The 14,875-nt window shown below is 48.1% G+C and overlaps 1 protein-coding gene across 15 annotated transcripts in view; it reads right to left on the bottom strand.

Annotated features, from left to right (window-relative positions):
- Positions 1-14,875, bottom strand: part of TTLL8 (tubulin tyrosine ligase like 8) — a 69,708-nt gene that overhangs the window by 7,974 nt on the left and 46,859 nt on the right. For all 15 annotated transcript variants that reach the window (XR_011964305.1, XR_011964304.1, XR_011964306.1 and 12 more), the window contains 5 exons: positions 11,625-11,814; positions 8,651-8,799; positions 6,103-6,346; positions 3,002-3,437; positions 1,330-1,819 (listed from right to left, as the gene is read on the bottom strand). Coding sequence is in view for 12 of the 15 variants with exons in the window: in XM_072596486.1 (XP_072452587.1) it covers positions 1,330-1,819; positions 3,002-3,437; positions 6,103-6,346; positions 8,651-8,799; positions 11,625-11,814 (1,509 nt within the window). In the remaining 3 variants the exon portion in view is untranslated. The remainder of the gene's footprint in view (positions 1-1,329; positions 1,820-3,001; positions 3,438-6,102; positions 6,347-8,650; positions 8,800-11,624; positions 11,815-14,875) is intronic.

Raw genomic sequence — 14,875 nt, 5'->3', positions numbered from 1 at the left:
CCTTTATTTATCTTGGGTTGTATTGTTGTGTTTCTTTTTCTGTGTTTTCTTTCACAGCATGACTAATATGGAAATGTTTTTCATGACTGCACATGTATAACCTTGATCAAATTGCTTGCCTTCTCAATGATGGGGGAGGGGAAAGAGGAAAGAGAAAATCTGGAACTCAAAAAATTTTTAAATGGGTATCAAAAATTGTTCTTACATGTGATTGGAAAAATAAATATTATTTTCACTTTAAAAAAAATGCACCCAGAGCAGAAGCCACAGCCACATGCACAGAATCTCAAACAATCAGGAACTCTAAGGACTTCCTCACTGACTACCAAAAATCATAATGGTAGAATACCCATAACCATCATAGGCCCACAGGCTTCAGGGATCTAACAGAGCATGTGTCATGATACAGCGCTGGACCTGGAGACAGGAAGGCCTGAGTTCAAGTCCTAGCTCCGACACTGACTAGCTGAGGGACCCTGGGGAAGGTACTTTCTCTCAGTCTCAGTTTCTTCACCTGTACAATGGGATCATAATAGCACCTAGCTCATAGAATTATTGAGGATCATATCAAATAATACACGTTACATATATGCATATAAATTGATTCATATGATCATATATAACACATGTGTATATATAACAAATGTATAAACACATTGCATGCAAACATGTGTACACACATGTATATAGGTGTGGCATGCACACATAACAATGTGTGTATACATGGGCTTAACATGTGATGGTATGTGTACAATGTGCAACGTGTGTGAATGTGCACATGCATGTGTATAATATATACATACATAGCACTTTCCTAATCATAAAGAATTATAGAAGTGCTAGTGATGTTGCTGCTGAAGACGACTGTCCCAGACCCTAAATTTTACAAAGGTGTGTAACCAAGCCCCAGAGAGGGCAGGAATTTTGTCTAAGGTACTCACAAGAGTTTGGATTTGAACCCAGGCCTTCTCCCTCCAGATCCCAGACTTGGTCCACTACCATGGGCTTCTTTCCCCACAGAGTATCCAGAGTCCTCATGTCCCCAAACCTTGCAGGATAAGGTAGGTGCACAGGCCATCAAGGCTCATGTGTATAGAGCTGACCCTGGGCTTTCCCAAGGCTCTCTGGAGAGCCATGAAACGAGGGGTCAAGTCCAGGTAGGGAATGACTATTTTTGTGATGAGAAAAAATGGAGCCCAAGAGGTGTCAATGGCCTGGTAGCTGCCCCAAGCACCTTGGTGACCATAGGGGTCCCTGGAAAGCCTGGGACTGCTTAGGGCACTAACAATGGGCAGGGTGGGGTAGGGGAGAGGATATAGCAAAGGTTACCTGAGCCTTTGGGTGGCTGGAACACAGGGTTCTCCAAGGACCTGATGCTCTGCAGCACAGAGGCGATGGAGGCCGTACTTAATATATTGGGGTCTGCCAGCTTTGTTGTCTTAGCTTTGGGAAACACAGCTTTATGGGAAATATTTTCTAGGTGCCGAATAGCAAAAGAGGGAAATTCCATATTGCTGATGGTCTTTGTGTAGGTGGAGTTTATCTTGTACGTTCTTCCCGACCCTCTCTTCAAAGGCATCGGTAAGATGCAGGAAGAGCCCTTGTCTTCTCTTGTCTTCACATCCTGCTTGGGAGATGTCTGCTCAGGCAGCTGGTCCTGTTGGGAGCTGAAGCATCTGCCTCGTATCAAGTGCCCAGCTGGCAGAGGGCTCCCGAGGCCGATGTTGGCAACGGGAGTCATATGTCTCCTTCCTTTCTGAAGGCTGAAGCCTTCCACGAAGAGGTTGGAGCCGCTGAATGGGGGCAGTTCCACAGCAGGCTGAGGAGAGACAAAAACCAGCCTGAGAAAGTATCCATGCTGGGGAGGACATCTGCAAGCCAGGAATACGTCTGTGATGTGGTGGTGGCATCTCCAGCCAAGTAGGAGTCAGCCAGGGCTGGCTCTCCTGACCTCCCTCTGCCATAGTAAGGCAGGATGGTGCCAAGGAAGAGATACAGCCAACTCTCATGGGTCCCACCCCCTCAAGGTGAGAATAGGGCACCAAGGCTTGTCAGTCCCATGGGATGTCCAGACCTCTGAAGGGAGATGCATTTGTTCCCTAAAAAGTGGTCCTTGAGTTGCCTGCCTGGCACCTCTTTCCTCCTTGCAGGCTGCCCTCCTCAGGTGCCCACAGCTGTGCCTCGTAAGCAGACAGAGAAAAGGCCTGCTGTCATCATGGGCTGCTCACCCAGGAGTGCACAGCCTGCGCTCGGAACAGCTGCTCTCTCAAGGACAAATTTAACCTAGTAACTAATACTAAGCTCTTCTAGCTCTGACATTCTTGGACCTCTCCTTCATCAAGTCTTTATTACACAAAGTCCTGGGGTGAGTGGGGGTAAAAACCCAAGAAGTCTCTCCCCTCATGCAGTTTAATCTGTTAGGAAATGAAGGTGCTCCTAATGAGCTGACTTTTCTGTGGTGCTTGGTGGTTGGCAAACCTTTGTATTAATTATCTTCATTGGATTCTCCCACCCCTAGGAGACAGGATGACAGTCTGAGGCAGAGCTGAGCCTTCACTCATTTCAGCTGTGTACAGCACCCTTAGACTATGTCATGCATTGTCCCCACGGACTAGTAAGCAAGTGCCCTCCAGACCCAGGAAGGTTCCCTAGAAGAGGCAGTTTCAACCTGGGCTGGATGGGAGGTGGAGATTTGGGGAGCAGAAAAGTAGGGGGTAGTTCAGGGGAAGTGAGAAGCCTGGTATGTTCAGAGCATCAAGTGTAGCAAATACCAGTCTAAAGATGTTAGACCCTGTTCCTTCTCCCAAAGCTATTCTGAATAACCTCAATCTCAGCAAGAATCATCAGGGATCTCAGTGGCTATCTAGTCCCCTTCTGAGACACCACCAATAAGCGACCCCACCCCCACCCCAGGGTCTTGACTCCCTCCCCCAGACACCTTTGGGCTGACATCTGGCCAGTGTGGAACCCACCCTGGGACCCAAGCATCCCACAAGCTTACCTGTCTCCACAGGAGTTCAAAGTTGCCAATATCACAGTTCCGATCAGTTTTTCTGTCAACAACGACTTTGATGGTGTCCTCTTGTACTTGGGCACAAAGCTGTGCTGTGACAGGTGTGGATGGGAACATGGTGGGGCTGGAGTTAATCTCAATGAGCCATGGCTTGAAATCCTTGCCAAGGATGAAGTCAGCACCGTAGAGCTCGAAGCTGTTTTTGCGGGCCTCCACATGGTCCTGGGCCACCTTCATGGTGTGCGTGATGGCCTTCTTCATGGACGGGTAGATGATGTTGTGCCAGACATGACCACGGCCCCGCTTCTGCAAATACTCCTGGAACTTGGTGCTGGTCCACATGTTGTAGCAGGGGAGCAGAGGGCTGCGGTCCTTGGCATTCTTAAAGTGCTTCTGGATGGAGTTATTGCAAAGATGAATGGCGCTGGAAGGAACACACGAGGCGGTTGTCAGCCTCATGGGGGCTTCCTTCCAGCGACTCAGGCACATCCCTATGCTCTGCCCCAGGGGCACAGAGGATGCAGGGCCTGGTTTGGTTTCCCCTCCACTTCAGTTCTGACCTTGGGCCACCCTCCCCTGGGCCACAGGCAGCCACCCTCCAAAGGGGAATCAAGTGCCACCCGCCAAGGCCTTCCCCTGTAGTCTCCTCTGTCAGGCCCGTGGCAGCAAGGCAGTCAGGACAGTCAGGAAGCTAGCCTTCAGATCATTGACTGAGAGAGCAAAACCACAGTATACCTCTCCAGTCCAGAAAAGTCCAAGTATTTGGCTTCCTTGAGACCACTAAAATTAGCTCCCGAATCTCAGTTCCCCCTGCCCCTTGCCCCTACATTAAAGTTCCCCTGAGGAAATAGTGAGCAGTGGGGCTAGGGGTCCTCACCAAGCAGGAAGCACTCACCTGCCTCATGTTAGCAACCTTAAAGGCTGATCCTGAGGGGACTGAGTCTCAATCAATTTTGACTGAACGTCTGGCCCCCTCCGTGTGCAGATAGCAGGGCACTGTCTGCAAAGCTCACAGTTCTCTTCAGGGAGATTAACTTCAGAAAAATGACTGGGCACTCTATGTTGCTCACCTGAAAATTTTCCCCAGATATCTAATCCACCCTTACCTGCCCTGCCCCAACACACACACACACACACACACACACACACACACACACACACACACACACTTTTTTTAGTACTTAAATTCGTGAGATGACTCCAGAGAAGTGAATACAGAGTAAATCCATTCAGTTCAAAGACAAAGATCTGACAGCTAGTTTCTGTCAATAAGACAAGACCTTTCTAAACACTGTCCGCCATCTTCCACTACCAGAAATGGATTTTATGTAGGGATCTGACATTCATGACAAATGCAAATTATGAGGGTTCAGACCAGCTTCTGATCTAATTGAAACAAAGTGTACAGACTCCTAATTGTGAGTAAAAGTACCCCAGGCAGCAGAAAGGCCACATAGAATCTGTGGAGGCACCTCCTGAATATGTGAGTGTTTAGGTATTCATAGACTGCCCACCAGGATCTAGGAAGGCACTTCTTAAAATCATGGTTTCTGCCCCCAAGAAAATGAGTCTCCTGGGATGGGGCCATGAAGCTAGGACGTGGGCAAAGATAAGCTGAATTCCAGGTAAAGTGGGTGTGGGAGGGGGAGAGGGAGTAAAATGAGCTCCAGGAAAAGAAGAAAGGGAAAACCCAAGGTGAGAAAACTTTCCTCTGGGGAGATTAGGGAAAGCTTAGTGAATCCAGAGGAAGATTATCTGGAAATTGGAAGTGGGGAAAGTTGGAATTCCAGGACCAAGGGAGAACAGACAGTCCGAGGAGGGAAAGCCCAGACAGAGATGAAAGACAGCTCGGAAGCAGAATGGTACAGTGAAGAGATGGTCTGGGAGTCACAAGACCCAGGTTCAAATCTGACCTCTGATGCCGACTGCAAATGTGACCTTAAGCCTCACTTTCTGTGTGTGTAAAGTGAGGGACTCGGTGGAGCATAGACCAAAGGAGAAGAACTGGAGACAGATCTATTAGTCTATCAGTTCTGGGTCAAGAAGCCCCAAAAGTAAGTTCAACCACCAACTTGGACCCCATCACAGACTGGGCCCTTCACCCTGGAACAGCCCCTTGCGACAGTGTTGCTGGGCACAAGGCTGGGTGGGGAAGTCAGGTTTGTCCATGCATGAGAAGAGCAGGGCATCATCAGAGGGGTTCTGTCTACATACTTACATACATGTATGTATGCCCATACATACGAAACTCATGTAAAGTGGGGAGGAAGGTGAAGACTGCTGGCCATGGAGGCAGGAGACATGGCTTCCTATCCTGGTCCTCACCCTTATTCACTGTGTGATGTAAGACACCAGATCCTCTCTGAGTCTGTCCTCTAAAAGGTCCCTTCCTATTCTAAACCTCAAGATCCTCCCACACACATGCACCCATAGACACATGCACACACACGCACACATACTTTTGAGTGGAAGGCAGGGAAGGATAAGTCAGAACCCAGGGTGGTCCCTGATGGGGCTAGCCTTCCTCTCATTCTGCCTTCCGTCTCTGTCTGCCAGTCCACAAACCCCCGTAGGTTTCAGGGGGCAGGAGGCACACATGAGACCAGGTCATCTATTGATGGACTCGTGGACCCAGAAGGCCAGAGAAGGCTCTACCACAGCACCCTCACTGCCCAACCAGTTCAAGCTTGTTTGTCCATCTTCTCCCCTAGGCAGATGCTGGGACCACCCTAGACTTGGAACAGAGGGGAACAGCAAAGATAAAGGCAGCCCTGGGCTTCTCACTATGCTTCTATTTTGAAAGCATTGCCACATAACCCCCAGGAAGTCCCACTGACAGTGACCCACTAGTTCTCAAACCTGTGGCCTGGCCAGTGAGTGACTCACCACTAAGACTTGCTGTTGGCCCTCCCACAACCCTCAGCTGGCGCCTTCCTGCTCACCTGCTGAGACAATCCATCAACAGCTGTTAGAAATGTGAGGACACGATCAGCAAGTCATGTAAGCAAAGTGGGGAGTCTGATGGGAGGTCCTTTCAGTGGATGGCTTTCACCTCAGAGACACCATGGCCTTCCATCTTGGAGACTTACCTGTCCAAACAGTCTAAGGAGAACCGCTGAGTTGAGAACCTCAAGTAACTTTCTTTGTAGAACCAAATGGTAAGAGGATTCCAATCCGTGACGAGGAACCACTGTCTAATATCAAACTTGGTATCATAAATTAGCAGGGGTGTCTCAATGTACTTCTGGACCACCCACTTATTATCCTTGGAAGGAATGTTATCCGATGTCACGAGCTTCATAATTTCTTCCACTCTGTCCATACATATGATGTCTGAAAGGAAACATCTCACTAAGGTCACTAAGGTCAGACACCAATGGCCTCCAAGGCTGCCATACTTTCCTCTGATTAGGAAAACTGGGGAAGGTGGTGTCCCATTGGTCCCTTGACCATAAGCAACATTGCCAGTGGTGGAAATTCAGGATGCCCCATGAGGCAGAGAGGGGCATTCTTCACCATCACCCAACCCATGACAATGACCTGTCAAGTACAAAGACCCAGGCAAGGAGGATTCTCCTCCTGTTTCAGTGGATGAGAGGGGATGAGAGGAAATGTGGTGGGAGAAGAAACTTTAATATATCTCTTATTTTTCTGTCCCCCTCCATCATTATTCCCCCCTTTCTAATGGATCAATAATCTCTTCGTTGCCAACTGTTTTCTCCTTCTTTGTGTCTAGCCTGCTCAGTCCTTCCTGCCCGTCACACTTTGGTTCCATTCTTTTCCTGCCATTCCTTGACAAGCTTCCTCAAAATGCTGTCCATGTCCTCATTCCCACACTCTCCTCAAGCCCCACTAGTTTACTGAGACTGGTCTCTCAAAGGCTGCTGGGGATTTCCTAACCACTAGCTCCACTGGGCCTGGGGATTTTTTGTCCTCTTCCTCTTTGGTTCTAATGAAGCTCTGAATCCAGTTAATTGGTCCCTTTGGCTGGAACCTCTCAGCTTCCATTCACTCTGGGTTCTCCTCCTCCCTCTAAACCTTTCCATGGCTCCTCACCCTGTTCCTGATCGTTGCTAGGGAGGTTCTCAGGGCACTATCCTGAGCCCTCTTCTCTTTCACTCTCTCCCTTGGCAATCTCATTCACTCCCATACCTTCAACCAACCCATCAAACCATTAATCAAGTGTTTATTAAGTATCTACTATAGGCCAGGCACCAGAGATATTAAGTATGAAGAACAAATAATCCCTCCTGTCATGGAGCTGACACCTTCCTGCTCTCTGCTCTACATCTGTAGTTTCCCCTGGGTGCCTCATATTCCCCACAGACTCAATATGCCCAACATCTTTCTGTCCATCTGCTCTTCCATCATACCACCATTCACTCTCCAGTGGCCCTCGAGGGCCCGGCCATTGAAGACCAACTCCTTCCAGTCCACTCCAACCTGTTGTCCATCCTTGCCCTTTGGGCTCCGGCCATCCCCTGGATAAACACGCACCTCTATACCCTGGCCAGGTTGCTGTTGGTGCCCAGAAGGGGCCACTTCTTCTAGGAAACCTGCTCTGATTCCTCCCGCCTTGGAAAAACCCTCTGTCCCCAACCTCAGGCAGGCTTTATTCTTCCATTTCCCTTATTGTGTAATATTGTTACATAATATCATTACATAATATCCCTTATTGCATGTTGTATCTGGGTTCGTGGTGTTTTGCTTCTTGAGAAGACAAGAAGCAAGTTTTATTTACATCCTGTACCTCCCACACAGAGCAAGTTTTTAAAATATGTTTGTTGCCATCTATAGACCCAATCTCAACCTTCCGTGACCCGAGGCCACCACTGTGATGTTATACACATAGCACGCCTGGGGAAGGCCTGGGGGTGGATAGGGAATCACTTCTGATGGGGACAGTATCATATTTACAGAGTTGGTTTTCTATGATAGCCAGGTGGGGCAGTGGATAGAGGCAGACCTGGGAGTCTGGAAAACCAGAGTTCAAATCCTACCTCAGACTCCGAGTAGCCCTGGGGCAAGTCACTTAACCTCTGTCTGCCTCTGTTTCCTCATCTGTACAATGGGGATAATAACAGCACTGACCTCTCAGGGGTGTTGGGAGGACTAAATGAGGATCACTCCTGTGTAAGCGATAGAGTCCAAGGGTTAGATTCTGACTCATATCCCAGAGGATGATTATGTGCCCCACTGAGAGATGCTGTTGGTTCTTGCCAGAGCTTAGCACACATCCTGACACGTAGCAGATCCTTAATAAAGGTCCAGTGATTGACTGATTCTCAAATTCTGAGGGAATTCTTTTCAATGGCTACATGTGTGTGGACACGTTGCTAAGTATCTGAATGGGCCTGGGTCCCTTAGTGAAACCCACTCAATGGCATCTAACTGTACTGGGATAGAAGGAATTGTGGACCTAGGAGTCAGAAGAGCCAAATCAACTCTCCTCTTTTCCATCATCTTGCTGAGACCCACTGGGCAGTCTCCCCTCCCCTCTCCATATCTCAGTTTCTCCACTTGTAAAATGAACAAGTGGAAAGAGAACCAGGAGTCAGGCCTCCTGACTCCTACCTAAACCCCATGGTGAGAGCACAGACTTACAGTTTTTTGGAAAGCTCTTTGCCAGGCTCTTACCTCTGCCTCGAGATTTGGCGCCTGGCTTTAAGATCCAAATGTTCTTCATGCCATCGATTTCAGACTGGGGGTTTGCCAACGTAATTTTATTCAGAATACTCTGACACTGGGAAAAGTAACTCTTTGAACTGGGAATACAAGCATCACCACTAAAAACAAAACCCAAGAAAATCCAGTTAGAATTCAAGTAGGTCATTTCCCACAAAGTCTTCACTCTGGGAAACCCTTAAGGAAACGGGGCAGGGGGTGACAGAATTTTCCCATAACTGAGGGTGAACAGGCTCTGGAAAGCCTAGGGAGACAAACTGTCCATCTGGGGGCTTCCAGCCTCAGCCAGTCTTGGCTCAGAATTTCCATCTGCCTTTTGCAGCCCAAGTGAAATGTTGTTTCCTCCAGGCAGCCTTCCTGCTCTGTCCCCATTTTGTACTGACACCCTTTATACTGCCTGGCAAACAGTAGGTCCTAAGAAGTGCCTGTGCTTGATATCTCTCCATGGGATCAAAGCACTTCATAAGAGCAGAGAATCTACTATGGAGGGCAGCAGATTCTACGTGTCAGTCACTCAGGAAGACCAGAGATGGCTCAGGAAGGCTCCATGCAAGAGATGAAAAGAGGGAGAAGCCTGTCAGGCTTCAGGCTGAAGCAATGTGACAAGGACGTGACCAAAAACAAAATCTCTGAGCACTTAATTTCCCATGAAGCTTGGGGCTGAGAGAGCATTGGTCATTGCTAGACATTCTCTGACTGAATAGTTTCAGGGTTGTGACTTTCTCACAGAAAGATTCTGATTGGTGGGACGCTTTCCCCAAGACATGAGGTTTGGCCCTGGGTGGCCGGAGTCAAAACTAGGGTATCAAAGACAGGGGGGAGGAGAGAGCAAAGGAGCTACATGGAGGGGGGCATGAAGAGGACATCAGAGCCTCTGAGTGGCAAGGAGCCAGATGCGGCACCAACAGAAGGGGGCAGAAGGAGGAGGAAATGCACAGAGAGGAGTCCAGCATGAGACCTGTCAGACCTGACACTCAGCCATGAGCCATGCTCCTACAGTAGGCTCCTGAGAAGCCAACATATCTGCATGTTGGTCAGTGAATGGACGTTCGGGGCAGGGGCAGTTTCCTCTCCCTGACTACTGAAGACCAGAAGCCACTCTCTCTGTCCCTTCATTAAGCTTCTCCCTAGAGATTTCTATCTTCTGTTCTAGGGAGATGAGGAAGACTGCAGCTATTTATGTTTAGATGCAGAAAGTACTTTTTTATTGGTTAATTGATTTAAATTGTTTTAGTTCCATATTCTCTCCCTTCTTCCACCTATCCTTTGAGATAAAGGGCTCTATAATCATGTAATTCTCTTCCTTGTTATCCAGATCTTAATTCAATGATTTTGCTGTTGGATTCAGGTGTCTCTTGTATGGTCTGACAAAACCGGGCATTTGAGAATACCTAAAGGAGAACTAAGCAGCCACAGTGAATCAGGGGTGACATGGGATTCTAGAGGCTGCACCCCAGCCGACAGTAACAAAGAGCAAAAGATGGCCCTGGACAGGCTCAAATGGTCCTGAAGAGGAGGAAAAGCTAAAGGCAAGTAGATGAGAATAGAGATCAGTTTGACAAACATGAGGTCACCCAGCATGGATGATGAAGCCAAGGAAGGAGACACAATCACATCCAGAAGGGAGAGGGAGGTGAAGGGGAGAGAGAGGGAGAGAGAGAGAGAGAGGGAGGGGGAGAGAGAGGAAGAGAGAGAGGGAGGGGGAGAGAGAGGAAGAGAGAGAGGGAGGGAGAGAGGGAGAGGTGGGGGGAGAGAGGGAAAGAGAGAGAGAGACAGAGAGAGAGGGAGGGGGGAGAGAGGAAGAGAGAGAGGGAGAGAGAGAAAGAGAGGGAGAGAGGGGGGAGAGAGGGAGAGAGATAAAGAGAGACAGAGGGAGAGAGAGAGAGGGAAAGAGGGGGGAAAGAGAGAGAGAGGAAGAGAGAAAGGTAGGGAGGGAGAGAGAGGGAGAGAGGGGGGGAAGAGAGGAAAAGAGAGAAGGAGGGAGAGAGAGAGAGAGGGAGAGAGAGAGAAAGAGAGGGAGAGAGGGAGGGGGGAGAGAGACAGAGAGAGAGGGAGAGAGAAAAAGAGAGACAGAGGGAGAGAGAGAGGGAAAGAGAGAGAGGGGGGAGAAAGGGGGAGAGAGAGGGGGGAAGAGAGGAAGAGAGAGAGGTAGGGAGGGAGAGAGAGAAAAAGAGAGAGAGGGAGAGAGAGAGGGAGAGAGAGGGGGGAAGAGAGGAAGAGAGAGAAGGAGGGAGAGAGAGAGAGACAGAGAGAGAGGGAGAGAGAGAGGAATGGATAGGGAGAGAGGGAAGGAGGGGAAGAGAGAGGGAGAGAAAGGCAGAGATGAGTGGGATGACATTATCGGGGAACAAAGACGGCTCTGTAGTATCAGAGTTGTGAGTTGCCCTGGCCATACACATGCTCTGTCCAGGTGTCTGGTGTGTGTGCATGTATGTGCGTGCATGTGTGTGTCATGTGCTTGTCCTGTGCATGTGTTCTATGGTCACATGTTCTCTAATTGTGTGCTCTCCCCAACCAGCACGGTGGTAACATGGAAAACTGTACCTTCTCTGTGCCCTCTGGGGTCCCTTCTTATATTGCCTTGGTGATGTTATTTTGCTCTTTGACTTGACCAGAGAGCACATGCTAGGCCATGAGCACCTCAGGCAGAGCCTTTCCTGGGGCCCTCCCTGCAGAAGGGAGGCCTCTGACGTGACATGGGGACCGGACATCTCCCTATCAGAGTGGAAACTCCTTGGCTCTCCTTTTCCAGTTCTCTCTTTATTGAACCCAACCTCACATGTCTCAGTTTCTATTCCAGGCAAGCTGTGGGGGCAGGCACTGTGATGAACAGAGAGGAAACTCCTTCATCTCCACTTCTAGGAATGCTCTGCCTGGTCCCCAGATGCCAGAGTTACACAGAGTAAGGAGAAGACAAACGTCTTACTGGATGAGGTTGTAGTACTGCTGAATCAGTTCCTTCCACTCGGCCTCCGACAGGGTTTTCAGGGACTCTGCCGAGATGTCAATGTCATCGTGTTCCAACTGCCCAAGGTAGTTCTCACACACCTTGCAAGCCACCTCTATGAGTTGCCCTGGGAGGTCTATGAGTTTCTTTTCATCAACATTAGCCTGATCTGGAAAGCAAACACATCCCATAGGTATGTTTGGGTATTAGAGAATCACAGCCTCTCAGAGCTGGACAGGACCTTGGGCCATCTAGTCCAACTTGTACCTGAGCAGGAATCCTTTCTAAAGCATCATCAACATGTGGGCATCCAGTCTCTACCTGAAGACTGCTACTGACCAGCAACCCATACCTCCCAAGGCAGCCCATTTCATTTTTGAGAGAGGGATAGGGAGAGAGAAGGGAGAGAGGAAAGAGGAGAGAGAGAGACAGAGACAGACAGAGACAGAGAAAGAGAGACAGAGACAGAGAGATAGGCAGAGACAGAGCTCGCACCCCTAAATGCGCATGTCTATCATTTCAATGCACATAAAAGTTTTAAGTATCACTAGTAGTGCTGTCTGGGGGGAAAGGACAGAATGCTTTTTTCTTTCCTAATGCCAAGAAATTCACTTCAGTATTTAGTAGTTATAAAAAGCCTAGGAGTCCTAAAACCACCTCCCACAAAGGTCCATGAAATTCCCACAGGCATCACATTGTTGATACCATAGTACTTTAGAAAGGCCATATGTTCAATAGAATCTAAAAATAAGTCAGCCTTTGTGAACAGGTTGGACAGGCATAGTTTCTTTCAAATTTTGCAGGGGATGATAAGAGGATAGAGGAAGAAACTTGAAAAAGCCACAGAAATCAAGGGAAAACCAGGGAAAGAACCTATACTCAGTGACTCAACCCTTTTGGGAGCAGTTCCAGGAAATGTCACAAACCACCAGAAAGAACTGTTATCTAGTGACATCATCATACAGTCGAGAGTTATGAGATGGGAAAAATTTTGAAAGATCTGAATGTGTGTAGACTATTGGACTTTGAAGAAGAGACTGAAATCAAACCAAGACTGACTGATAGCTAGCCTCTGATCTCCGATGTTTGGCCCATATGGTGGGTACCATGATTCCCAAGATAAAATCATCAAAGAAAAGACAACTCTCACCTGCCCAGTGGGGTTCTACCAGTGGGAGTGTATCCCTCAAGGAATATGGAGGTCAACTTTTCAACAGCTTAGAGAGAATATCACTGGTGACATGAATCACCTAATTCACCCACCATCTTTGGGATGATGTTGGAAGAACACAAACAAGAAAGGGCTTGACTGGCTAAAGCTCCTGATGCCACTTACAATGTTAGCCAAATCTCTGTCATGTGGAGGAGTCAGAAAGTGTCCCAACAGGAAGTCAAGATAGAGCCCAAGAGGAGGGATGTGGTCATCGCCAGGTGACCCTCAGAGACACCGAGAGTCAAGGACTTCTCTAGGATTTGTTGGCACTCATTGGGCATGTATGAAGAACATTGCCCTTCCTTCAAAAGTTTCTCAATCAACCCAGGATATTCTCCATCCTTCCTCAGAGAATTCAGTGACTTCTTCATGGTCTTTCTTTCCATCTCATCCCCTGTCCTTGTACTAAGGGACTTCAATTACATATTGATGCTCCTCCAAATACCCAAACTTTTCATTTCCTCATTTCCCTCTTTCCCATGAGCTTCTCTACCACCCTTCTAGCTACACACAGAGGTGGGCAGATCTTCACTCTTGCCGTCACCCACAAACACTCCACTTACACGTTCATGAACTCTGAAATTCCTTTGTCCAATCACAATCTTGTCATCCTTCCATCTTTTACTCCAACCCTGGTCATTCTCATGTGACTGATAATCCATCCACCTCTCTGATGCTCCTAGACCATCACCCAGACTCATCTGCCTACTCTCCATATCTTGATGCCCTGGTTAACCAGTCCAGTCCTCTACTACACTCTACTCCAGAATTTGTCTCATTACTGACTGACTGATTCCCACCATCTACTTCCTTTGATCTTATTTATGTATTTCTGAACACAGGTTCCCCCACTCCTCCCCCACTGCCCCACCTCCCAGTTGGCTAATGCCTTTCTCTTTGAGATTACATCCCACCTATTCTGTATATATCCTGTACTACTTGTGTGTTGTTTCCTCTCTTACACTGGAAGCTCCTTGAGGTCAGGGACTGTCTTAAATGCATCCTGACTGACTGAATCCTTCAGTAGTATTTGGAATCTGTTGGGATGATATATGTGAGAAGGTCTTTATGGTTTTGGCTTATCAGTAACTTCTGAAACTCCAGAGATGACTTACTGCAGACTCAAATAAAGCCCCGGTGTCACATACTGATGCCAACTGAGGACACTTAGAAAGGGTCTGATACCAGGAAAGGGATAGATGTCTGAAGCCTGCTGCATTTTCCAGGAATCTCACTACTTCCTTGCTGACAACTAAGGCTGAAGCTCTTGACTTTGCAGTGGGCTGCTTCTGGAAAGTTCTGAGACTGCATACAGCCACACTGACTTGCTATCTGATCAGTCCTAACTGGCCTAGACGTGGATACAGGGTGGGCCACATGTGCTCAAAAGTCTCAAAAAAAAAAAACCCAAACACACTGGCATTTTGTCTTATATCTTTAAAGTTTCATTACATTTTCATTTCTTGAATTCTTACTGTGCCCGCAGATGAATATGATCCCTAGAATGGGATGTCTAGCCAGCTGGCTCCAGAGTAGTAACAAAGAGAAGGGGGAACCCCACTGCTCAGTGTATCAACCTAGAGCGTTGTGCTTGAATTTGGATGTGAATGAGGATGAGCTACAAGAAATAAGAGGCCAAGCCTCTGCCATATAAAGGACCCAAGCTGGGCTATGGAAGAGAAGGTCCCTGGAAGGGCTCAGGGCTTTCCAAGGCATCAGGTCTGTGATGATCCTGGACATGAGTGAACAGAGTCTAAGGGCATCCCGAGATGGCCACAGATATCTCTCCTAAGTGCAAGACTTAGGACTAAGGTCTTCAAAAGAAAATGCAAATGAGTGTGCTCTGGAGTGTACAACTAGGATACAACTTTGAAGTGAATGTGTATAAGACACAAAGAACAGCTGCCATATTCAAGTGGCAAGAGCACAGCTTGTCCAAGGAGCAAACTGCCATGGAATTAAAGAATCGAGAATTCTGGCATGAAGGTTCCCAGAACTCAATGAGACCTGCAGCCTG

The sequence above is a fragment of the Notamacropus eugenii genome, chromosome 3 (genome assembly GCF_028372415.1).
Source record: "Notamacropus eugenii isolate mMacEug1 chromosome 3, mMacEug1.pri_v2, whole genome shotgun sequence".
NCBI lineage: Eukaryota > Metazoa > Chordata > Mammalia > Diprotodontia > Macropodidae > Notamacropus > Notamacropus eugenii.
The sequence above is the reverse complement of the archived record's forward strand: the minus strand, read 5'-3'. Positions and strand labels throughout refer to the sequence as shown.